This window comes from Oenanthe melanoleuca, chromosome 4, assembly GCF_029582105.1.
Source record: "Oenanthe melanoleuca isolate GR-GAL-2019-014 chromosome 4, OMel1.0, whole genome shotgun sequence".
NCBI lineage: Eukaryota > Metazoa > Chordata > Aves > Passeriformes > Muscicapidae > Oenanthe > Oenanthe melanoleuca.
This window is the reverse complement of record NC_079337.1, coordinates 9,451,699-9,478,596: the sequence shown is the minus strand read 5'-3', so window position 1 is coordinate 9,478,596 and position 26,898 is coordinate 9,451,699. Positions and strand designations below refer to the sequence as shown.

Here is a 26,898-nt window from a genome sequence, read left to right as displayed (position 1 = left end):
TAATGTGCAAGTATTCCCCTTTTTTAATAAAATTTCTATTTTAAGAAATCTTTATCTTTGCAATAGCTTCTTTTAAACGGTAGCTTTTTTTTTAATGAGAAGACAGTAACATTTATTGTGTACCTCTAAACCACTGCCTTAATAGTAATTGACACCAGTCCTTTACTTTAAGGATGGGCTTGTCAGCTCATCCACTTATTTTTGGACTTAAAGTTCACATACTGTTAGTATGTACCTGAATACTCACTTCTTATGCATACTGCCAGAAGTAAGATTATTTTTGACAGTTTTCTGTCTCATCTGGGTCTTCAAGTAACTTAATAAAATCTTTTCACAATACACAGTTTACAATGGCACTTCTAGAAGGAAATGCAACTATACAAACTTGCTAGTAACCAACATGAAATCTCTCCAGAAACTACATGAAATGCACCCTTACTGCTCAGAAAAGTAACATACCAGCACAGTACACTTAAACCAGTGTTTTCCAACCTAAGCAGTTGAGTTGAATACGTACTCTCTCAATTTCATGGCATTTCTTAAGTGCTTCTCCAAATTTGTTCATTGCCTTGTAGGCTTGTGCACATTCTGTCTGAAACCACATGCACTGCATTTCATTAAGGTTCTCTACTGCAGAGGTTCCTTCCTAAAAGCAAAAAATAGCATTACACAAAAAATAAATTTCATTTGATCCATCACCTGACATTTCTTTTATCTTATCCTAATTAAAAGCACAATAAAGAATGCTAAATCTCAGAACTGGAGTCTTGAAAGTTAGAAATGCCACAGTTAAAATTTACTAGCTTTGTTGATTAATTAAAAATTTTGTTATACCTATTGGAAGAGTCAGAAAGACACAAAGAGCCAGGCAGTGACTATTTCACTGTGACAGTTCCTCATCTTTAGTTTAGGAGAGACCTTCATTCAGTGTTTTTAATACTGTGTGCACACAAATAACACATTGTAGCACAGAAAAAATGGCAGAAAAGTCCTAGCCCACAAGAAGACACTGAAACCTGCAGGAAATCCTGCAGGATTCCCCCCAACTAAAACTTCCATCTGCATCTTCCAGAGAACTGATGATTGAGCTAAGCATCCTCACAGTAGCAGTAATAGATGATTACTTCTAATGCAATCAGTAGTAGAGAGGAATAGCAAGAAGGAATACTGTTAACACCTGGTTCAAAAAAGGGGATTACAGTTGCCTCTCAAATCTGATACTTACATATACTTGCACAGATCCATAGGACATAACAATGAAAGAGAAAGACAGTGTTTAGTTGCCTGATTTAGGCAACTAAAAATAAGGAAAAAGTGTCAGTTCTATTTTCATTATGCTTAATCTAGGACTCCTCTAATTATTGTTTTTTTAATTAAGAAGCCTGTACTTGAGCACGAGACAAGACCAAATGAAGATAAATAAGATTCTAAAGAGAAACATCACCAAATTATATTTTTCAAGTTCAGTTTTGGGTAGCTGGCATGCTTTCCTTTCAACATCATCTTAGAGCTGTTTAAGGCATTGAGGTGTCAATTGGTCAAATTAATCAACCAAATTAAATTAATTTACCAATCAAATTAACCTAAAGTCGTAGTGGGTTTGCATCAAAACTCCCACATAAAGCATACAAGCATATATAAAACAGAACTTCCCCTCATGTCTGCCTGCACATAGCCTGCATTTCACAAGATCCTTCAGATTTCCTTTATAAACACCACTCCCCCTTCTCTCTGTTCAATCTACCTTACATTCCAGGTTTCTCCTGCTCCTTAAGAGAGGAGAAAATGGGACAAACAGAAAAGGCTTTACTTTTGCAGGTAGATCCCAACAGCTTGTTGTCTGTCTCCCATAGACAACACACAAATGGCACTGCCAATATTCCAAAACTGTCATTTGACAAATAGTCTGGAGAGACTGCACTGAGCTGTTTGGACTTGCAGTTATGAAAGAACAGTATCAAACAAGTACATTTTAAAAAGTAACTAACCTGTGTGACTATCAAACCTACCAAAATGGGGTTACTGCAGGGACAAAAAGTGATGCATAAAATGATGCAATTTCCATAACACAGTATCTTTCTTCCAGATAACTGGTCATGTGTAAGAACATGGAAAAATAAAAGGGGTGTAACATGCAGCTTTCCTTCACCACTAATAAACAAGGACTTGGGGATGAAACATTGTTCACACAAGGAAAACACCTCACAAAGGCTCTCAAGCTGCTAGCTACACAAAAATTACATTCCAAGAGACATCTGAATTCTCTAATTTACTACCATCAGAAAAAAGAGACATGAACAACTTCACCACATCTTTCAAGTGTCCTACAAAATAAAATTAAGTCCAAAGATCATTGTGCAAAAATTATTTCTCAGAAGTTCTCTCCAACAGGCATGCTGTATTTTTCCTATCTGGCAAAAACAACCAAATCTAAAACGTTATAGAGAGTTTTCACTTATTACTATGGAATCATGCTTATGCAAGATTAATTCAAACCTTGCTATGGACTACCATAACTAGAGCAAGCAACCATAGTTGCTCTGAAACAGAACTTAAAGATGATAGTGAAGGTGAGTGCAAAGTTAAAAACAAAGTTATTCCACAAGGGATTAGGCCCACATTATTCCAAAGATCTCTAGTTAAATGCAACAAACCCGTGTAAACTTAGAACACATTTCTTCTGCTTCTTTAATGGAGTTTGCTTTTAACATATATTTTGCACATTTGGAGTTGATGAATCTGTCTGCTGTGTCCAAAGCCTGAGCCTCATCCATCCACCTTGCAGCTTCTTTAATATTTCCAGCATGCTATAAAGATAGAAATTTAAGTCAGGTTCAGTAATTATAAAGCACACACATTTTATCTACTCACTGCTTGATATAAGTAGGCTTTTTTAGACTTTAAAAAAAACAAATAAGCTTTCTTCAAAAGCAAAAAATCTTTAAAGAAAATAAGTAGTTAAGTATCTTTCCTCATTATGGAATTACTGGTCTTTTAACACTGAATGTTTCTCCTGAAAATGCTTAAAGAACCAGTTTAGATAATCCCCTTCTGATACAATATCATAGTGCACTTGAGGAACTATTTTAAGCAGCTAAAAAGCCAGGGGGTAAGAACAGATGAAAGACTCAATCTAATTTATCAGTGTGATTTTTAAACTGAGAACTCACATTTTGCTGCACATTTCTCCTTTATCGAGTTAAAAACCTACACAGAGGCTTTTTCCTATGCAGCAGAAAACCCCACCTCAAGTAGCTAAACAATATCCTTACCTAGAAACTCACTACAATTCCTAACAAACTAATAACCTTTGGTCACTATGAATAAAGCCAAACTTACCTTGTAGATTTTTGCCTTCACAAGGAAGAGCTCTATCAAAGTGGGAGTACTTTCTATAGCAGCATTTATATATTCTAGAGCCAGGGATGGCAGTCCAATTTTATCATAATGTTGAGCCAAATAATACTGGACCCAGAGTAAAGTGGTTGGAGGTTCTTCTTTACCATCATCTGGCAGCAGTAAAATGGAGAGAGGTTGTTTGTTCAGTTTATTACTAAAACAACATACCAGAAGTAGAATGCTATGAACACAGCCACTGAAGTTAATTCTGCCACTCTATCAGACCTAGGAGAGCTTCCAAACAACTGGCTCCAGGTTTGAAATATGAGCTTTTGAAACCTCCAAGAACACAAAACCTAGTCCCCACCAAAAGCTCCAAAACTACACCTCTCCTTGAAGATTGTACTATCAGTATATATTGCCTTTTGTTTGACATTTCTCTAGTTATATTTGACACAGAATTCAAACTTCAGTTTCCTGAAGAGTGATAAACTCAAGTCCTGAAAATAGCATACTTGAACTCAAAACTGCAAAGAGATGACTGAATTTATGGATCCAGGAAAAAAAATTTAGAACAAGTGATTATACTTTGCAAACAGACTTTCTATTTGACAGTTATGGTTCAGTTCTGTGTTAAAATAAAAAATAGAAAAAACCTACATCACCTGTGTTTCTTCACTCCCTATTTCCCCACCTCTGAATGGACACACAATGCTTAAAACCAGGCACTACTTCATGAAGTACAATAGTCTCAGCACTCACCATTTGGGTTAAATAACCTGCAGCTTCTTAGAGAGGTTTCATAACCTATCACGAGCTCTTCTATGATTGCCACCTACACATGCAAGACGAGACAGAAAAAAGAATCCGTGGGCCAGATAGTATTTTATTTCAACTTGAGTTACTTGGTGTCACCCAAACTAGTTATTTTGGTAAGAAAACTGCAATACCCTGAATTACATTGCACTTGAGAATGTACTCAATCTCACTCTATTTTTAACAAATTAAGACCAGGCCTCCCTGGTGAACACTTACACAACTTCAAATTCTAAATCTTAAATTTTCTACATTTACAAGCTTGGCAGATGCATGCCCATTGTATGCACTTCACTTTTCTCCCAGCTATATCAGGTCATCTAAAGCAGTGCTGATGGAGTGAACACTGAAGAAAATGGTTTCCTTCCTCTCTTCTATACATCATAGTTATGTGGCAGAACATGTAAGAACTAGTTAGAACACTTACCTTCTCCTTGTCTTTATATAGTGACCTCAAAGTATTGAAGACTGGTGGGCAACCTTTGCTGAAATTCATCCTTAAAAACTTGTCCAGACATTCCTTAAACTTTTCACCTTGAGAGGAAAAAGACCTGTTGATTTTGTTTTACCAGACATTACTCATCAATTGCAGGCTGTTTATACTGTTAAATCAGAATCTAAGAAACACAACTGTTTATCACTACCTGCTCAGCAAAAAATGCACTTACCAGACAAAAAGTTTAATGGTAATCTTCTAGGAACTAGTCCCCTGGGGTATTTAGTCCAGGCTTCTTCATAGATCTTTAGTCTCTCCATCATATTAGCTGGAAGAAAATTTTACAGTTTACTTTCCCCTTCCTTTCTGACAAGAAGGAAAAGGGGGAGAGGGAAAATAATTTATACCTGACTTTAAAAAAAAATAAATAAAAAATCAATATGTAGCAACTATAATATAATACATATAGTGACTATATCCTTCCTAAAGGACAGAATTTCCTCCTCATTTTTACTAAAACTAATGAATTGAATGACTCCAAGGTACTCAGTCTCTGTAAATTCCTCTTCCAGCACTAGAATACTAACAGCTTATCTCTTATCTTAAAAGGAGCTCCTGCCTTATTGCTGTCTAAAACCTTCAAAGAAGATCATTCAGTTGTATCAGCTACAACATAAGATTAAGATAACAGAGACAGTAATGGAAAAATTCAAAATTAAAACTGTCATCTAAGAAATAATTCTCTTCTTTCAACCACACTCAGACTATTGTGTTTTATGATTCTATAATTTTAGATAAAACACAGTAACAACAACTCAAGAAATATTTCCAGTCTTTCTTAACAAACCCAAACATTATGACCATTAAATGGGGACTTTTTAAATGATAGTTTTAGTATTTAAAGCAATACAAGCTTTTAATAACCATATTAATTTCAAACATGCAGAAAAAACTTATTTAGTACAAGATACCAAATCATTACCTGGCTTAAGTGCCTTTTCTAAGCCTTTGTAGTAAGCCCAGTTTTCAGGATTTCTTTCTTGCAGTCCCTTGTAGACTTCAACTGCATCTTCAAGTCTGCCAAGCTGAAGCAGGAGTTCCCCTGTGTGAAAAACAAGAAGTTTTAAATTAAGGTAACAAGATATTAAAGCAGTGTAACATTTATCACTCCACATAATCCTTAACTCCATACAGATTCAAATTTCTTAGAAAAAATAAGCACTACATATAGCATTACAAACTAGTTGACAGATATGCTTTTACTTTGACAATAGCTGCAATTCTAGTAGGATTTTACAATTTGGCCTGTAATTCCTGAAAGTTTACTTGAAAATTTAATGCAGAATGCTCGTGATTTGTTTTTTTCCCTCACTTATTAATTATTAAGCTAAAAACAAATCAAAGTTCCAAAAGATGGGACAAGCTGACAGTATGGACATCCCACTGCATGCTATATGTTTAAATGTATTTTCAGAAAGTGAGTGATTACCTTTAGTTTCTTCAACAGCCAGTTTATCACAGATCTGCTTCTCATAGGTACAAAGATGCTCCAAGGCTTCTTTATACAGCCCTGCTTCCCGGAGGACTTGATTTTGGTAGAGCAGCAGTTCACTGTACTCATAGTCCACTTTGTCAGGTGATGTCTACACAGGAAAGCCAAACACAGGACATAGCTCAGCCTTGGAATTCCAAAATTTGGGATCAAATTCATTTGACTAAAAGAAACTGCATGAAGTTTTCATTGTGAAATGAATGGGATTTTTTTTTTTTTGCTTAAGCAGCACTCCATATACCAATTTCACATTCTCCTCTTACCTGCTGTGTCTTCCTAAATTCCTCTAAAATTTTTGCTGCCATTTCATAGTCTTCCAGCAGATGGTAAGCAATGGCATAACCAATCCATGATGCTCGCTGTGCAGGTCGGAGCTGAAGCAACTGGTATCTTGTTTCCTGCAAAAAAGTAGCTGCTCATTTTCCTGACTTTACTCAGATACTTTGTAGAATCCATTAGGCAATATTCTGCCTTCAATATTCTGGTATTTAAGGAAGTCACTGAGAAATAGTTTTGGATATGCATTTTATTAACCAGAGAAAGAATAAACTTTGAACTATAATGGTGTTCACTGAATAAAAAAAATAAACCTTCACAAAATAACATGTCCAACCAAATCCTGATGAGTCAGACTAATTTTGTTAATGTATGACACACATGCTTTTCCTGTCTAACCACTTATGAACAGAATGTAATTAAGGATACCTGGTTTGAATTGCAGGAACATTTACTGGTGTTTCAAATTAACCTTGAAAGTACATGTGTATTTAAATAATTGGAAGTATTCTTGGGCAATACAGGTCACGCAAACACATCCCTATTCTTTGGCAAGAGCATAATTACAGCTGGAAAAGACAACATATTTGCTTGGTATCATGCAATTTTCATCTGAGGAAAATGTCATAACTTGCTTTGTTATAGACTCCTGCATTTTCAAGTAACTTAAAGGAAAAAAGTTACTTCCTACTGAAAATGCCTAACCTGTCAGAAAGAGGGATTAACAAAGAAGTAAAACTAGTTACAGCTGTTTTAACACAATGATGATCACTCAAAATATTTTGAGGTAGGAGAGGCTGGAATTCAAAGCAAAGGAAAAAAAAACCCAAACAACCAACGAAAACACTACTGTATTCCCAGATTTGAGAGCCGTAAACTACTGATTTCTAAGCATCCTAACATTTAATCCCTAATGCATTCAGTAACTATGTGCTACTTGTATGTTTAGAGATTACAAAATTTGTATTCATCTTTATCCAGAGGCCAAGAAAATAGAAATTTGCAAGCACATATTGCAAATGTGCATTTTGGCTCCTACACTAAGTTTCAGCAGGAGTGGAATCGAATTTCCAAATCACTAATATGAAAAAAAAAAAAAAAAAAAAAAAAAAAAAAAAAAATCAGTGAATTGCCCTGACTCAGGAATAAGTTTTCTGAGGACCTGTGCCAGCTGATGGTTCCACACAACTCTGAGCACAGAATTTGCTCCTGGGTATACTAATGTTACCCTAATTTGAAAGTAATACATGAAGAAACCAACTAATATGTTTTAAACAACACAACTTTAGAGGTGCAAGGGAAACCTAAAAAGATGAAAACCTGACAAAAAAATGGAGCTGTCAATCACTAATGCCCAAGCTGGCCAAGAACCAAAATATGTTTCATGCAGCACACAGTTCTGTTATTACCTACTGCTAAGAGAAAACAGGGGGCCACTGATGTAAAGGTGGAGGGATATATAACACTAAGTTTCTAAAAAATACAAACTCCTTTGCCTAAATAAGTCACATTCTGAACACATTGCCTGCCTTTTACCTACAGGAATCCTTTCAAGAGAAGAACAAGACTGGAGATTATCTACAGCTGAGTTACACAGCATCAAAAAAACCAAACCCCAGTAAGGCAAGTGATTCTGCACTGAGCTGAAAATGCATCATTTAATTTGCCATTAAATCTTTGTATTTTACAGAAATTGCTCAGTAGCACATCTGCTTTTACTTTCATGAAGTGAAAGAGTGGCATACAGTTTTAACCCTCTGGACTTACTATCTTTTCTGAAGTGTCATTATCCAATCTGCCACCTTTGCTGTGGTTCCCTAGATGGTAATTAAATGCAGTATGCATACTTACCCTGTAACCTTCAAGATCCCTCATTTGAATCTGTAGCAGAGAAAGGTCTCTCAATATTTGAAGATTGTCTTTGTCCCATTTCAGTGCATTTCTATAGCATTTGATAGCTTCATCATACTTCTTGTCTGACCTCTGAAGAAGGCCATAAACATGCCAACCTGGAAAACTCTTATTAAGGCTTCCACTGAATTTGAGCAGGGACAAATCAGCTCCAACAGGGCAATGATAGAACAGCTGGCAACAAGCTCTCAAGCTGTTTTATAAATGGACATTATGATTCTTTCTGTCAGAACTTTGCCAGTTATATATATATACAATCTATATAATAGTAAAGGTTACTTTTCACATACCTGGGGAAAGAAATAAAGTAACAGGATCTCTGAAAACACTGTTAGACTTACCTGAACACAATTTTAGACAACTGAAACACTCATACTTCCTGCACTCTAAGTATATGCCCAGCCTTTAACAATATAATGGCAAGTACTCAAGCTTCCAAAGCAAATCACATGCTTAAATGCCCACCATAAGTTCACAGTTGCAGATTAATGATAAAAATACACAATGCTTGCCAGAATAATATGTGAACTAACTGTGACTGCAAGGAGTGCAAAGCATCTGCCCTTTGGGCAGCTTAGACAAAATATTTATCAAAAATTGAAAACTCTGAACTTCCAGTCTGAAGTTTAAACTGGCTTTTTTGCTACTCTATAAATCAAGTAGTTGCAGAAATCAAGCTTTTCAATTCATCAGCAAAAGCCCTATTTCCAAAAGGATACAGACATGACTCTTCAAGTCATTCCTCAGGCCTCTGCGCACAAGCTCATAAGCTTCCTCCTTCTTCCCTAGACAGTTCAATGTTAGTCCTTTCATTGCCAAGGTTTCTAAGAAACAAAGACAAAAAAGATTAAATAAGTATCAGTTATTCATTTTCATGGGTTTTAAGCAACATATAGCAACCCTAAACATAGTATAAATGCAAATTTAGATTCAGTTCACACTATCAAGATTTCACATTCTTTTCTCACATGGAAAATTCTACTGTCAGATTATTCACTTAAGTATATCATACACAGCAATAAACCTTTTATATTACTTCCATGAAAACATGAAGTAATGTTTTATTTTAAACTTGTCTGCTCTACAAGAATTTGGAGATTTTTTTAAACTACTCAAGTATTTATTCACAACTCTGATATTTCTACACATCCACCCATACCAAAGTAGTTGCAAAAAACCCACAAAGCATTTCTGAACAGTGCAAAGAGACTTTCAACCCAGTATTACGAGCTGACTAAAAATATAGTGAAGGAATAAACACCTTTTTCTTCTTTTAAAATACAACTATACCTTCAGAAAAATAGCAGCCCACAGAGCTGACAGAGTACTGAACAATATTCAGCCTCTTCTTTTGTTTTTCACTTTTATGTGAGTGAATATCAATTTCCCTGGAATAGTATTTTAACTAATGCATACTTGTATTAGGAAATTTGCACCATGAATCTTAGACTTGAATGATAAAGAACAGGAAACTATGACTACTGGTAAGATTAGTCTTTAAAATGACAAGTAAGTCAAATTACCAGTACGTGCTTAATACACATTCCTGAATGTTCTTATTGCTTTATGGGCAGAAAGTTAGCAGTGAAGGGGTATAAAACATTAAAATAATTACTCTACTGTAAAGTATAGTGAAAAAGACAACACATGCCATTTGAAAACTTACCTCCATGTTCTGCAAACTTGGGATTGGAAAGGATCTGTTTACAGAACTTCAGCCCATTTCTATACTGCTTATGTTCATAACACCTCTGTTGAAGAACAAAATAAGTTGATTCAAAATATTTAGAGTGGAAGTATTTATGCATGCCTGAAATTAAGCATCAGTAAAGCTACAGATTTTAGTAATTTTTTTAGTAAGGTAGTAATATTTTAATGAACTCTGTTTATTGGAGCTTCTTGTGTTTAAAAATTCTTTCCATTGCCAGGAAAAAAAAAAAAAATGTTAGAAACATCATGAGTTGAAATGTGTAAGTGAAGATATATAATCGTACAGCAGATTCTCAGGTAAGACACCACCAGAAAATTAAGTGCCTAAAGAGATTCAACTCTCCCTTAACATGAAAGCAAACCTTATGTTGTCACACTGGTAAGCATTGAACCCACTTTGGCCAACTATCCTGGACAGCAATCCCATGAGACAACCTCCAACAATCACACAAGCTTGAAAGACATAAATCATTGGAACTTGGTTTAAAGTACCTCTGAAAGCAACCTCTTACCATCAGTTTGATTACACCATGTATCTCACACATCCAAACTTCCACAACTAGCATATAGTAACATTATCTTGCCATACTGGGAATTTAAACTTTCCTCTACTGTTTTCTTAGTCCAAGTCTTTTGTCTCAGCCTCAGTCTTTATGAAAGGTGACCATGATGCACAACAGCATACAGTGTGAACTTTTAAAAGCAGTTTTAGTATTTTATTACTTCTTGTGCTCATATTTAAATATAAGGCAAAATAAATAACATTATAAACACAAATTCATACCTTTTAGGCAGTTCAGCAAATGCTTGGAAGCTCTTACACTGAATTTTATTGTAATGAAATAAACATTTAGGAGCCTGGAGTACAGGAACACACACTGATTGAGCACCCACCCAAATCCTATTAATCCTGTTATTAATTACAAAATTATTCATAAGAGGACCTCACTGACTCTGGAGGATCCATTCTGGTGGCAGGATGGCTGATAGGGGTGTAAAAATTGGACACAGCTGAGAGCTTTCCAGTCCTTCTAAGTAAGTTGTTGCTCAGGATTCCATCTTTCCTCACGCTGCTCCAAAGCAATTATCCAAGAGCATTCATAAGCACATATGGACACCATGTGTCCTCAAAGCACTCTCCACAAAAATATTTAGGAAAGGCAGACCCAAGGGGTCTTCCCTTCAGGCAGAAGGTTCTAAAAATAAAACTTTAGGAAGTTACATGAATGTTAGGGGAAATGCTTGAAAAAGAAAAAAGGCATATTTACAACTTCTGTGTTTTATGCTGCTCTTCAAAAATGAAACATGGTGTTCTAGTCTCTGGTTTTCTCTTGGAAATACCAACAATAAACTTCAAAGGTGTAAAAAAATGGTAAAACACCAAGTGCATCTATTATTTTCTAGTATGAAAGTCATACAGCTGAAATAATGACAGAAGACCAAGATGCATCACAAACCACCTGTCTTGCTCCCTCTACACCATCACCACCCTTATGAGAAAGGGAATTGCTCACATGGAACAGGAGGGAGAAGGAAGATGCCCAGAGAGAGCAAGCAAGATGTACTCAAACAAAAGAATTAGAATAGTTTCAACTTGAAAAGACCTTCAAAGACCACCAAGTTCCACCCACCCCACGGGCAGAAACACTTTGCACATGTTGTTTAAAGCCCCATCCAACCCTGACTCTGAACACTTCCAGAGACAACTCCCTCTGTTCACCAAGGACAGGAAAGTCAGCACTGCAAGCACGTAGCTAAAGGACGTTTTAAGAGTTAGGTAAGAGGAAATCTGTACAGGCAACTATTTTTTTTTTTTTCTCTATTAAACTTGACTGGGTATTATACCTTCCAGTCATTATCAACTTTCAAGTAGCTGGCTGAGTCACTATAAACAGCCACTAGTCAGAGCTGACAAACTTTTTTTTTTTTTTTTTTAATTGAAACCATCAGTCATAAAGGTTACCAGCCAAGCCTCCTCCCTGAAAAGTGGAGCTGCCATTTGCCCCCACCCAGGTAGCTGTGAAAGCAGCAGAACCTGTCACAGAAGAGGTGCAGCCACAGGAACTGAAGAATGTGTCTGCAGTGTAACTAAGGCACTGTCACAAGCAGATGGGGCACTCTGGGGTTTTGCAGTCTGGCTCGGAGTTCACCTAGCTCAGATGCTGGCTAGAATGTGAAATCTTATCACTAAATGGTTCCATTTATTGTACTCTAACAACCAGGCTCTCACCTTGAAGTTTAAGCAAAGTCATATATCCCAGATGGGATATATGCTAGAGACAGGAAATATTTGCACATAAAATTTTCTAGGGTGATACAGAGCTTATAATGCAGGGCAGTTTGGAACAGAGCAAACTCACTGAGAATTGTAACAGATTCTTCCTTTAGGCTTCATTTACATCTACAGAAAGGTTCTCATAACACAGAAACGACTTTGATAGGGGCAACAAATTATCAGGAAACAATGTGGATATACTTTTATCTCCACAATATAGCTCTGTATATTTCCCCAGTAAAGCACCAAAGGTCTCCTTTGATAGGTTATTTCTGGATCAAGACAAGTTGGAATGATTTCCTGTAGACAATTTCTCCAAGTTTTCTAGTTAATACTTTCAAGCTTACTTCCTTCTGTTAATGCAAACATTTCAAATTGAGTTGTTTTATTATTTTCCTTATTCTGTGTATGTGTTCTATGTACACACCATATGTTTTGACAATGGAAGGAAAGGAGCAAATGAAACTGAGGTCACATTTTGTTCTTCAGAAGAGACTTTCTTCATAATGGGCCCAACAGCTCCATTGAGATTCCCCTGCCTGAAGCTGTACACATACTTAACTCATTCTCCAGAGAGATTATGGGCTAACAAGCTTAAATTAAGGTGTGAATGAGACAGAAGGAAGTCAGGATAGAAGCATATGCAACCATAGCTGGTACAAACCTCAGTGAACCTATAGTTTCAAGGAACAGACAATTCAAACAACAATCTTTTACTGAAAAGGAGACAGAAAATATATACACAGCCTGGGAAAGAAGATCCTTAAGCAAGCCAGTAATTTCTGAGCAAGAAAAGATAAAAGAACCAGCAATTTAAATTAAAAAACAAAAAAGTCACAGAAGCAGGAATGGTGACATGTCAAGTATTCCTGGGATATAAAGATAGAGGCTTCCTGGAATCAGGAATTTTATTCATCTGGGTAGCTTGTTTCCTTCCAGATGAATAGCTTGTAGCAGTCATTTCCAGAGCTCCAACCCTTGCTTTAGGACAGATGTTCTGCAGAAGTAACATATTATTCTGTTTCAGAGATGGCTAGATGTGCACAGCTGCCTGCACTAAGCTCAATTCCTGCACATATAAACTTCAAAGCCAGCAGTGAGAGCGTGCTTGTGATGCTTGACAGACAAGTGCTGCAGCTACAACTTGTGACATCATGCAATGAGAAAACATAAAAGCTAAACTTTAAAAGAGTAAAGTTAAGAAGGCTAATGCTTCAGAAGAACAGAATCTGACTCTACATCAGTACTGAATCCATCATACATTTCCTGCCCTTCAAAGTTTTTAATTTAATAAGTTACCAGATCTTTTAAGACATCTACCAAACTTATCTACACATGCTGTGGCCAGAATTACAACCTATTCCAAAAACACACCAAGATGCTTTTTATACCCCTTAACAGATTTTCTATCCTTACAGCAAGGAAATGACATCTGCTTTAATACAATTCTACAAAGAATTAGTAAGATGAGGCAGGCAAAGTATGACTCCATCAAAATCATCAAGACTGTAGGAGGTAAGTGACAATTTGCATTTGCATTGCTTCCCCCACCACCAAGTATTTATTCAATGGGTCAGAACACACAGCAATTACTAGACAGACTGACATGGAAATTTTAAGGAACAGAGATGGCCCATATTCTCTAGAATCCCAAGTCTGAGGTGGAAGGAGGGCTTGTATTCTGGTGTTCTCTGAATTGTATTAAAGGATTTGTGCAGACTTAGTCTCTGGCCAGCAGATGCCTTACACATGCACATGGCTCACTGTGTCAAATGTGAATAAATTCCTCCACATTTCTTCTTTGGTGGCTGCCAGGAAGAAAGGTAAAAAGACTCCCACTACTTACAGCTTACCTACATCTAGCCACAGCTCATGGCCACACAGAGAGTATTTTCCCCTTGCCCCAGCTTTCCATTTTTGAATCTTTTCCCATCTACTCTCTAAACCTTGCTGTCAAGTCTACAGGTAGTGAACACTGACATGGATTTTGAACCAGATAACCAAAGGGTTGTTATACAAGGGCCTGCAACTGATTACAGTAGCACTAAGAGCTGCTTACCATAGCAGAAATGACTTTTATCCAAACTTAATTCAGCACTGTTTTCTTTATATGCAGTGTAAACAAATACATTGTCACAAGAGCATTTTAGAGATTTTTGTATTTTTGAGATGTAGGCTATTCAATTGTTTTTATTCTCATTATATAATTTTAAAGTCTGTTAGTAATTTTTTTCTTCATACCTTTTTAAGTTTTAAGCCTGTTTTGCCCTTAAAATGCTTCTTCCCAATCCTTACCTCAACTCATGAACTACTTTTTAATTTTTTTTCCCCCACCTCTGCTCAAGTATAGCAGAGGAGAATGAGTGAATGATTTTTCATGGGTGCACTGGCATTTGGCCAGCATCAAACTCATGACAGCTACCTATAAAAAAGCAGTATATATTACCTCCCAAGTAATTCTTCCCTCTCAAATAGACATTTTATTGGTCAAATAAATGTGTTTCCAACTAAAACTAAAGGATAATAGTCAAGGGCAGCATTTTGACACATAGGTATGCCCCTCAGGATGAAATAAACAGGACACAGCAGACTGGACTCTGCCATATTTCATTATACATGAAATATTTCGCACATATTCACACCCAGGAATGCAAATCCTCTTTTATCACAAAGCTGTCTTCACATCCTGCAAGCACTTAATAACTAAGGTAAATAATTTAATAGCTCTTCAGACTTATATGTGCTATTTTAAGACATTTTATAATAGCTACACTGCAGACTGAAGCTTGTTGCATGTTCAGTAACATCAATAGTTAAGATCAGCTCAACAGCTCTAGCTCAGCATAGCACCAGGAGTTTCCATGAGCCTGACTAGAAGCTTCACAGTGAATCTACACTGCCACCAAATACCACCCAGCCTACATAGAGAATCAACTCGATCACAACATAAAATAGAAAACTCCCTTTCAAGCAGGGACACTTGAGAAAATACACTGGTACAACCTAGCTGATTTAACAGTGTTTCAGAACTAATTTGCATCAGTAAAACAAAACAGAAGTCTCATAGGAGTCTATCCAGCCAGGATTCTGCAGCTGATTAAACAGGTGAGAAGCAGACCCAAAAGTGTTTCATGAGTAAGATGAAGACAGTCACAGAAGACTAACATAAAGGAGAAAGCACCATTGCCTTCTCACCTGAAGCAAGCAAATCTAGAGGTTTTTCCTCATGAGTAATTATCAAAGACAAGAAGGTAGCATCTCCTCCCCGAGCTCACAAGTGGGAGCACTGGGGCACCACTGACTTTCTTTTTATTCTTACTTGAATCAGCACAACTGGTTTTACAAAAGAGCATGTGAGAATAAAATCCATAGAACAGAACCAGGTGAGTGGGATGGGATCACATTACCAATTGTTATGCCCTTTGAAATTGAACAGGAACCAAAAATAGTGTTCTATTTCCATTAAAGAGACAGAATTTTACAAAAACAGTATGAAGAACTTTTAACTGTTTTCTCTTCTAAGACTGTGCTTTACCAGGTCACACTTTTCACTCCAATGTAACACCCCATATCTGCAATTTAACTGAAGTAAAATGAATGGAAACTACCTAATGCCCCAATACTTAAAAACAACCAACCAAACAAAAAGCCCCACCAAAACCCCCACAGGAAATCACTTCTCACCCATAACTAATGCTGTAAAAGCAAGCATCCTAATTTAGCCAATGCTGTGACAGACCAGCTGAAGAATACGATTTTCTTCACCAAATGAGTGTCAAAGTTGGGACTAAGCCCCAAAAGACAGCAGAGTGGCAAACTGAACTTCTCTGTAGTTCACTGTACTCAGCCCCTCTCCCTCAGCAAGTGACATAGCCACTGGGGACTATTCCCTATCACATACAAGAGTTACCAGAACAGCTGATCTACACATGGGCACAGGTAAAAGTTTTACTTGTATGTGCAAGCCCCAGGAGGAATGGGGAATAAATGAATGAAGGGGCTACTCAAACAAAACATTTCACAGATTTGACATTGCTGTCCTCTTCCCTAGGGTTTTGTGGCTTGAACTGCTCCATGGTGGACATGGAGTTGGACTAGATGACCTTCAAAGGTCCCTTCCAACCCAAATTATTCTATGATTCTCTAACAAACACTTTCAACTACAGCAGTGTGCTCTTAGTGGATCCCACAGCTTCTCCCAGGGGCAGTCATGGATGTACACTTGGGGCATCCCATGGCAATGCTGCCAACCACGCTCAGAGACCTGTGGCAGCAGGAAGCACTGGAATCCTTGGCCTTTGCATTACCTAAGGTGTGCACTTACATCACAGGATATGCACATCTGCCACTCTGATTCTATCTATTTCTTCCAGCACAGCTCAGATGCAGCACTCACCAGACAGTAAATTCAGGTGCTGGGCAGCTCAAGGCTGTTTTCCAGCACACTTCCTCTCTCTACAGGTAGACAGGATCAGGTCAAGTCACTAAGGTGCACTAATTCAAGCTAAATGTAGTAAAGAAGATTCTGAAAGCTGGAAGCATTAGGAGCTACTACTCACCATGAATTAGTGGGTCCTTTCAGCACTAACCATACCAAACAGCTCAGCAGCTCCAGGCAAAAGATATCCCACCACACAGATTCAATTTTAAGAAAAACACATTATGTATAAACCCAAGGACTGAAGGAACCACACAAATCTTGCAGCTATGTTAATGCTGAAAAACTCTGGAACAAACTTGCATAGTTTTCTGCTGTCAAACTGAAACCAACTATTTTCTTTCAGTGCTCTGAAGTGTTAATTAATTGAACTGCTCAGTGTAACAGCTTCAGAAATGGTTCAAAGGATTCATAAATCCTCCTCTGCACAGCATGCCTTGCCTTTTGGAAGCCACTGATATCTTCCTAACTGCAGTGCTTGGTAGCATACAACCAGATGAACAGAAGAAAAACCAACATTCAAATTAGTTAGGAAAAATGTAAGAAATATGTATACCTTTACATTTTATACTAAGGCAGAAAAAAAATAAATCTATGTTATGTCTATGTTTTTGAGTTGGTCTCATTCCCATATTTAACAAAATTCAGCTGGAAATAGGGGCTGACAAATAGTTAACTACAGCTCTTCTAGAATACTAGAAATCCTCACTTACTGAAGACAGACTTGCTGAAAAAAACCACTATTCAACATCAGTTCTGTTGGCCTGTACTTGCCTAATTAATCTCTTCTTGGGGAGAACTACCATGAATTTGGCCCTGCCAACTAAAACACGCTGACTCGTGTTCATGACCCTGGAACCCCTACATTCAGGTTTCACCCCTGAAGTCAAGAAACTGACTGTACCTCACAAGAGATCCACTATGCACAGGATACATTTGGTTTTTAATGATCATCTGAAACAACTAAGTGTATCAATTCAAATTCCAAGATGTGGCAGAAAAATGCTTAAAGGAGCCTCGGTTGTTCTGGACTCAGACCTGAGTTGAAGTGTCCATGTATCTCACAAAATAATCCAGGCTACTGGCACTTGCTACCCATGTATTACACCTAGAATACTCCTCACCCTCAGCACTGAGGTATGCAAGGTGAGGTCTGCTAGCACTGAGCATTGAGAAACAGTTAAATGGGTCTATTAAGATAAGAAAGGTTGTTCAACATTACAAGGTTCACTAAGTTGATTCTGTACTATCACATAAGCAAACAGAAATCCCTGTAACAAGTCTCACTGGCCTCACTTTTAAGGGTGGCAATGAATAATTGTCAATTTTCTCTAAATTCCTTATCAAAATCAGAAAATTCAGGATTCCTTAGGCCCACTCCTGTTGCATTGACACAGTGCTGTTGCAGACAAGAGATTTAAACCTAAGATATCCAGAAAAAGTGCAGTCAACAAAATCTCATTAAGAAAACCCTTCAAAACCAGAAATAAATACAGCTTCATCAAACTCTAACCAAAATAAAGGGCAGAAGCATACAAATGGAATTAACTTCATTGCCCCAATTAAAACTGGGTTCAATTAAGAGTCTCTATAGCCACCACAATGTAAGACTGGTGATAATCTTAAAACTGAGGATATTTCTGTTATTGAGTCTTTTATTTTCCACCAGTGAAACAGGTAAAATTATGCTGCTCCTCAGAAGTCCACAGCAGTGAATCATGCTTCTACAATTTCTAACAGCCCCAGTGACAAAAAATGGCCTAATTTCGTGAACAGGCTTTAGTAACACATGTATTGCTCAAATGAATCCTCAGTGGCATCCTAAGGTCTCAAACAGTAATTAATTTCTTAAGCAGCTCTGAGAAATAGTTGTGAAAAATAAGATCAGTAATTCTGCTTAAAGCAGCAAGTCTATCCTGTACTTCCATTCCAATGTTTCTGCCAAGAAATCATTTCTCTTCCTACTACTACTGACCAAGCAGGGTATTCCTCTTGGCAAAGAAAAACCCAGTGATTGGCATCTCAACAGACAAGCTCTTGGAAAATTGCTTGTTAGCAACTCCATATTTCAACTGAAAGACAGTACATGGTAAAATTCCTGACTACTGTACAGCCATACAAATGCAACAAAGATTGCAAACAAACCAATTTACTTGGTTACTGATAAAAGTGAAATTCTGGAAATCAAGTCTTTAATCTTAAATTAAGATGATGTAAGAGGAGATTTCCAAGTCTGCCACCTCAGCAATATCAAAGTCAGCACCTGAATCTCTACAGACAGAACATTCTTTTTAAAGGATTCATGCTGATGAAAGTATTAGTAAAGGAGAAGCACTGGTCTTTCTAGTTTCAAAGTGCAGGGCCAGGCAGCAGATTCTGGAATGAAGAAACAGGAAGATGGCCCAGCACGAGGGACTTGGCATATTTACAGCAGAGGCATTGAAGAGAGGTTGTTCAACAGGCTTTTTATCACCGGGAAGTTCCTACATCACTTGGCAGAACACTTGTCACAGCCAGCAGGAAAGGAAGACCACCAGCTCAGAGACAATGCCCTCAAGCACTGCAAAGTTAAGGTAAAAATGACAAGTGAAGGTGACACATCCCTGCCCTGCAGCAGACACTCTCATTACTGCAATTCCCCACTGGAGCACACGGATTTTGGCCGTGCCCAGTCAAGCCTGCACAGCACCTAAGGAAACTGACGGAGGTGAAAGATGAAGAGCCTCCATGTGTCAAAATGGCCAAAAAATTCCTGAACAGGGAATCTCTGATCTTCACACAAGGCAATATACACCAGCTGAGACCAGGAAGGCATCTTCTTCCTCAGCACACTACTTCTACAGCACAAAATAAGAGTTGTGAGTCAGTGAAACTGTTTAAACAAGAACTGAACACACTTACACAACTGCATTGCTTGTTTCCAACATAAAATAAAACGATGTTTCACTTCTTAAATACTTTGACTTTTTTCTCTTTGCTCATTAAAGGCTAAGTTCACTTAGCATGGTGAAAAATACTCACATCACCTTAGTCTGCCAGAATTCCAAGAACTTCATCCTGATATTTCAAGGGACTGAAAAAACTCTTCCACAAAATATATGGCACCTCTAACAGCTTTGCATTTACTTTTTCTTCAGTACCATTTCAATAAATTTATTTAACTTCTACATCCAAAGAAAACTTAATTGACTATTATCTTTGGGATTTGCAAAATAAAACTGAACATCATTGATGATTTGTACCTGACTAGATACAGCAGATTAATAATGTGGCAAAATGCCAGGAATGGTCAAGGATTGTTGATTGGTTACATTTAATTAAAAATAAAGTAAAAATCAGTCATTCATACTTCCTATAACTAGTAGTTCTATAGTTGATAGTAAGGGGTGTGGGGAAGGAAATGGAGTAAACTACTTTTTCCATTACTTCATAGTGCATCCAGCCTTCTGTGTACCAAAATGCCAACTTACCCATTACCATGCTGTGTTTACTATTCTATCCTTTCCCCTGCCTCCACCTGAATTCTTCCCCAGCAATTTCTCAACTGCCTAGAAACTGTGTGTGCTCGAAAGAATCATAAGGACTCAATTATTTTAATGTTCAGATGTTGAGATTCACTTTTGCTCTAAATTCCTCAGAATCTCTGAGCAGTAGAACATCTACTTGTAGAGAGAATTGTAAACAGTTAAAAGCACAAAAATTACATATGCTAGACACTTTTTTAAAATGGAAGTGCAAGTTTAAGGAGAACAGTGATTGCTAATCCTGTGGGTGTTTTTTTATTCAAGCTAATCATGTAGATCTCTTTCCTGCTGTACTACAGGAACTCTGAATTGTAAAATGTCTTTCAAATGGAAAAATGTTTCTATCAGAACCTCCACGTGCCTGAAAAATGACTAGAAGAGGTTAGTCTAGTTACACTGTGTTGGAAAATGCAATGTGTACATGCTTCTGAACTCAGAATTTGTCAGGTAAGTGGAAATGCTGACTTATGAGCAAATCCATACACATGAGAAAGGTACTGACCATGCAGGATGCTTACTACTAAACAAACAAAAAAAGCCAAACTCTAAAAGCCAATTATTGCCCTTTGCTATGCAAAGCTGGGAAGGTTGGTAATATTTGTGGTACAGGTATACATCTTAAAAAAAAAATAAAAAAATAAAAAATTAGGCCATGGGAACTGAAAACACACACAAAACAGATTGAAAAAACCCCAATTTCATGCTTCACTTGCAAAAAATACGAGGCAGTTATCCAGTTAGCTCCTGTGTTTATTATCTCCATGAAAATCAGAATGGGAATGGGTTTATACTTCTATTAAGAGCCTGTGTATCTGTAACTACATATGTAAAGGGTACTGCATGCTTCAATAACACTTGGGCCAGCTCCCAAAGCATCTGTTGAAGGAATCTCATCCAGGCATGCTGAACAGCACACGTGGCCTGGCTGGGCCAGGAAGCAGCATGGGCTTCCCCAGGACCACATCACTGCTGGCAGGGGGCTCAGAGCTGCTCAGGCAGACCTCAGCTCCTCCTACTGCTGTGCAGCCTCCCACAGGACACAAGGGGTGGCAGAGGATGAAGTGCTACAGTCTCCAGAAAAGACAGAGGAGAACAGGAGAGGCTGCAGGATGAGAGAGTGTGAAGGCACAGGAGAAGGGAAATAATTTTTCTTAGGACTTCCTAAAAGATGCCTCACTAATTCAAGTCAAACACATAACCAAAAACTTAACAAAGTAGAGTCATCATCTATAACTAGGCAGACAAGCAGCCCATTAGCAAAATTTTCAGTGTGATGAAAATCAGCTTCAAGCCTTTCCTATTCACCACGTGTTACAAAGATACTTCATCACAAGTCAGTCTTAAATACCAGACAACACATCTGCCTCACAGGCTCATCCCTGTGAGACACAGGAAAAGATCACAATGACACAACTGCTTTTAGCCTGTCCAGATACCTCAAACCCCTCGATTTTTAGTAAAGATTTTCAGTTAAGAAAAAAACAAAAGTGTATAGAAATCTGCTTGCACTGGGGCACACCTCTTCTAATCTGAATCAAGTTATGAATGCAAGGGTGCTGAGCCAGCACTTTCTCCAAAGACACTCATTCCTCGTTTGTTCCTGCCTACCACAGAAATAGACACATCGAAGAAAAAAAAAAAAAAAAAAAAAAAAAAAATCAACCAAACCCGCTCAGTTTTAAACACAGCAAGCTCCTTGATTCAGTGTGCCCTGTAATCACACAAACCATCCTCGATGCAAAGGAGGATGGATCACTGAGCAGCAAGGCTAAATCCTTCCCAGCCCATAACACATCAAAAACTACATACTCAGTACAAGGTCATATCAACTCGATGCATGACTGAATCTTTCAAAGCAGAAATCAGATTTATAGCTCACCATATTTACTTTCTAACCCTAACTGAAACTGGGTGTCTCAGGTCACATGCCTGCTCATAGGGCTTTCTAGTTCTACTCACTCCATTTTCACAAAATATTTTGGAAACAGAAGTGACAGAAGACTGCACACATCCCTCCCACTTAAGTGGCAGAAATGTACAGAAGCTCAAGAGTGCTGAAACTTAGAGAATCTTAAGAGTGCTGCTGCTCCAACAGTACTCATCTTACTTCTGATTTTTGGAATGACTTAAAATAGTAGTGTAAGTCTACTTGCAAGACAAATTGAGATTTTTAGACAAAGCTGACTTCTTCTGAGAGAAAACAGCTCGGTCTAGATACAGAATCTTCTAAATAAATAAACTGAAGTCGCTCACTAACAAACTTAAGACATTTCCAATTCAACCCATGTCCTTAAAAAACACAATGTTCCTGCAACACCGCATGAAAGCTGAAACAAATTCCTTAAGATGTAGCTGAATTGGGCACACTTTGCTGGTATCTGGACTGCAGACCATCTTAACCCCATTCTGAAACCAGGCTTATCGCCTAAATCCCACTGAACGTTCTCTCATCCATACGCCAGCAAAATCGATTGACAAATTTCCACAGGAGTCGGCTGCAAATTAAAACTTCGGGAAGACTTCAAAAACCTTCATCCTTTCTCAACTTCCTCCTTCGAAAGCCATCTTCCCAACAAACACCGTTAGGGTCTACGGCACAATAATGAGTTGTAAAAGAAAAAAAAAAAAAAAAAAAAAAGACCAAACAAGAAAAGGAATGGAGCGGACCCAGGGCGGGTGGCTGGGCAGGACGCGCTGCAAGGGCGAGCGATGAATGAAGCGGCCGCGGGGCGTTCGCGGAGCCCGGGGAGCCGCGGCCCGGAGCCCGCGGGGCCGGGCGGCGCTGGGCCCGCTGCCCCGGCCCGGAGCAGCCGCCAGCGGGGCGGTGGCGCCGGGGCTCCGCTCCCCGCCGCCTCGAGCTGCGAGCTGGGGCCTCCTCAACGCGCTCCCCGCCGGGCCTCCCGCGCCGCCACTCACCAGGATGCGCTTGAAGAGCGCGTTCTCCTTGGGCGGCAGGCTCACCGACGGCATCCTCCCCGCCGCCGCCGCCGAGGGGTTCCGACCAGGAGAGCGAGTGAGTGGGCGGGCGGGCTACGTCCCGTCCCCGCCGCTCGGCCGCCGCCGTGAGCCTCCCCGCCGGAGCGCTGGAGCGCCGCCGCGGGCCCGGGCCCTCCGGCCCTTCCCGGCGCTTCCCGGTGCCTCCCGGCCCCTCCGGCCGCCGCGCGCGCCGGGCTCCCCGCGCCAGCCCCGGGCGCGCTCACGTGGTCCCGAGCGGCCGCCGAGCCGCCGCCAAAATGGCAGCGCCGCGCTTCCCCAGCCGGGTCACGGCGCCCCCGCGCATGCGCCGCGGCCCCGCGCCGGCCCCGCCCCGCCAGTGGTCAGGGCTCCGCCGCCCAGCCGCGGCCGGCCCGCCGTGCTTGCGGCGCGGCGGCGGCGGCGGCGCTGCTGGGAAGGGCGGGGAGCCATGGGGTTGCGCAGGGCGTGACGGGCCCGGCGCGGCGGAGCTCGCCCGCCCGGGTGGCGGGGCGCGGGCGGGGCGGGCAGGTCCCACCCCCGCGGGCGGAGCCGCGTCCGGGCGACAAGATGGCGGCGGGGCTGAGGGCGGTGAGGCGCTGGGGGCTGGCGGCGGCGGCACCACCGCGCCTTGGTGAGCGGCGGCGGGGCGAGAGCCGTTTGGGGCAGGCTGGTGGGGTTTGTCCCGTTCCGGCCCAGCCCATGGACCCGGGGCCGCGGGAGCTCCGCTGCCTGTGCAGGCGCTGGGGTGTCCCCGCCACCCAGTCCGCGTCTGGGGTCACAGAAAGCTTCGGTGGTAGCTTCTTTCCCTTTACTGTTTATAATCGAAGCTTTTTAGTTATTTTTTAATCTTTTCTTGATCTGCTTGGAGTTGGTGTTGCTGCCAAGCCTCGGGGAGGGCTCACCGTGTGTCTCCGCGATGGTGCCTGCCCGGAGCGCGCTTGGTTAGCGGAGCATGGGAGGTGGGAAGGCCCGGGGCTGGGAGCTTTAGAAGGGCATCCTTATAGAGCAGAAAGTGCCGGAGGAAATAATTATTGTGGCTGGAGAACGGGCAAAAAGCACTGCTGTTGAGTTGGCAGCCCCCCGTCTCTCTGGTGGATCAGGGAGTTGTGAGGATCCTACGGGGATCGGCTGTACAGTGTTATGGAGACCACTTCATCATTGCATTCATTTGGGGTTTGCGTTGTGGTTTGGTTTTTTTTCTTGGTTTTATGAGTCTAACCTTGAGTGTTAATGCATTTGTAATCTTATGCCTTTTTAGCTTTTACTCGTTCTGCATCTGTGGTGAAAAAAGCGAATAATGGGCAACCGAACTGGCTGGGAGTTGGCATGGCGTTTGGCACCAGTGCTGCCTTGTGGGGCTTTGTAAGTGTTTTCATTTGGTTTTGTTGGACTTAATTATTCCTTAAAAATCATAATAGTGATAAGAATGCAGTGACTGCAACCTACTGAGTTAATTGGGTAATGGGTGGTCATAGCAGGTGTCAAGATCGAAGCATGATTATGTTCATTAGTTATGTTTTCCCAGCTTTATGTTGTGCTCTTATTTTAAGAAATGAACAGCTTCTTGATCTTCTCTCTGTTGTAAACTTAAAACAGCCACAACAGAATTAATTCTTCAAGCCTGTTGGGTTAATGCTTTGGCATTATTTTCCCCGTGGTCTTTCTAAAAAGAAAGAAGACCTAGGGGTGTGCCCAGATAATGTTGAGTTTATCAGACTACCAATCCATTTTCTTCTTATTTTTCAGCTGGTTAAGGTGGTTTTGGCTGATTTCAATAGATTCAGACCCCTTTTTCCTCACCAAAGTGCAGATATTCTCTGTTTCAGAGAACTCACAGACTTTATGCTGTTAAAGTAAGCAGAGTGTAGCAGCTCTCAGGAAGAATCGTGCAGGATAAACAGCACAGTGCTTTTGGGGTGGGATGGCTTCCCTTTGGGGTTTTCCCCTTCTTTGGGGGTGGTGAATTGATTTGCAGTGGGAGCCCTCCCATCTGGTCAAGAGAAAATGTTTGTCCTATGAGGCATTGTTTCCACACCTTTTTAAGTTGTTAATTTACATATGTTGTGTTCTGGATGGATCCAGTTATTACATACTGGTTTGCATTCTGATAACAGCTAGTTTATATTCTGTAGAACTCTGTTGTCTGGATCCAGCTGTGAATTGTAGAGCTGTTTATAATTGTTGCCATTTTACAGCTTATCAAGGAGCATACAGAAGATGAGATGGAATATGAAAGAAGAAAGCGAGAGAGAAAACATAAGTGTGAGGAATGTTCAGCATGTTCATAGTAAGTGTGCACATACAATTGCTTTTGACTTAGCTGAACACAAATTCTGAAGATCTTTGACATCTTTTGAACTGACTTATGTTCTTCTTTTTATCCTCAGTACTTTGCATTTTGGCTTTTGCTATTCTTGTAACTCATTCCCAGCTTTAAAATGACAAAGTGGCTGATCTGTATTTTCATATATTCACTTGTGTGCCTATTCCTTCTCACCTTTCTATCTTGAATATGCAGACTCCTAGAAAATAACACGTCTCTTTACACTGTCTTCAATAAATCAAGATTGTAAACTAAATACCTATAAATGTCTCACTGGCAAGAAAACAGGAGTGACTAACTATAGTTTATCTTTTCATCTTTTGTTTTATTTTAACTTGTATACAGTGGAGTATTTTTTTTTTCTCAGTTTCACTTCTATATTACACATAAAATGATGTAAACTCAATTTACATTGGCTATTTAGTTGTGTACTGTAGGGCAAAGTGTATGTGGTCATTGTCCCTTTTTAGTATAAAAACCATAATTTGTGTTTCTGCCTGCTAAGAAGTCTTTGGGGATTATGGCCTCAGAGCAATTAATATGCCACATGAAAAAATTCCTCATACTACAGAAAAGCTTGTGGTGCTGTGGTTATTTTACCCCATAAACATTCCTCTCCAGATAAAAATGCAGGATGTTAAGAGATGTTTCTGACCACTTTCATCACATCTGTTTTTGTTATTGCTAATAATTTTTTCTCTTCTTTCTTAGGCTGATGACATGGTCACAAAGAGATGTGCACTACAGGGCAAAGTGTACGTGGTTGTTGTCCTGCAAATGAGCACAGAAGAAGTTAAAAGTTATCTAATTACTTGTATGTTCATACATTTCACGTGCATAATTAAAAATAAATTATAAAGTCTGGGAGAAACCGGAAACTACTTTCTTTGCCATCAGTATTTCATTCTGCTGGTCTTGAAGTTGTTCTATGTGGCTTTTCCATTTCACAGTTTATCAGTCTTATTTTCAGTACTTTGCTGTTCTGGAAGGTATATTACAAAATTAGACATCCATTCAGATGAAGTTCAGTAAATATTCCGGAAGTGTATTCTTGCTCTGCCATCACTTTCGCTACTAAAGGTATGAAATAAGCAAATACAGGAATAGGGTCTGTATAGATGCTAAAATACGAGTTTTCCGTGAGCATGGTGAGAACTGGCCCTGCCTGAAAGGTGCCCACAGTGGTGGCAGTGCACAGCCCGTGCCAGCCGTGGGTGTGAGCCCTGCCTTCTGAACACTTCTGCCCTCTGTGCATCAAGGTCAGTCAAGGACAAAGGCTGGAAAAATGGCACATGGCATTAGCTGGATCATGGAGGGGACAAAGAAGCTCTGTATGGAGACAG

General features: G+C 39.6%; 2 protein-coding genes across 2 annotated transcripts in view; one reads left to right on the top strand and one right to left on the bottom strand.

Moving 5' to 3' along the window:
- NAA15 (N-alpha-acetyltransferase 15, NatA auxiliary subunit) overlaps positions 1 to 23,438 on the bottom strand; it is a 34,246-nt gene extending 10,808 nt beyond the window's left edge. The window contains exons 1-13 of the mRNA XM_056489599.1: positions 23,194 to 23,438; positions 9,997 to 10,081; positions 9,050 to 9,154; positions 8,271 to 8,428; positions 6,407 to 6,541; positions 6,081 to 6,234; positions 5,574 to 5,693; positions 4,824 to 4,919; positions 4,583 to 4,689; positions 4,102 to 4,174; positions 3,340 to 3,509; positions 2,655 to 2,807; positions 518 to 646 (exon numbers count right to left, since the gene is read on the bottom strand). Of these exons, the coding sequence (XP_056345574.1) occupies positions 518 to 646; positions 2,655 to 2,807; positions 3,340 to 3,509; positions 4,102 to 4,174; positions 4,583 to 4,689; positions 4,824 to 4,919; positions 5,574 to 5,693; positions 6,081 to 6,234; positions 6,407 to 6,541; positions 8,271 to 8,428; positions 9,050 to 9,154; positions 9,997 to 10,081; positions 23,194 to 23,247 (1,539 nt within the window). The 5' untranslated portion in view covers positions 23,248 to 23,438. The remainder of the gene's footprint in view (positions 1 to 517; positions 647 to 2,654; positions 2,808 to 3,339; positions 3,510 to 4,101; positions 4,175 to 4,582; positions 4,690 to 4,823; positions 4,920 to 5,573; positions 5,694 to 6,080; positions 6,235 to 6,406; positions 6,542 to 8,270; positions 8,429 to 9,049; positions 9,155 to 9,996; positions 10,082 to 23,193) is intronic.
- On the top strand, positions 23,344 to 26,436 carry NDUFC1 (NADH:ubiquinone oxidoreductase subunit C1; the record flags this gene model as incomplete). The annotated part of the gene is made up of 4 exons (XM_056489794.1): positions 23,344 to 23,863; positions 24,491 to 24,594; positions 25,428 to 25,519; positions 26,267 to 26,436. Coding segments are annotated over 4 exons (717 nt in total), but the record flags the coding sequence as incomplete, so codon positions are not given.
- Between the last annotated feature and the right edge of the window lie 462 nt (positions 26,437 to 26,898).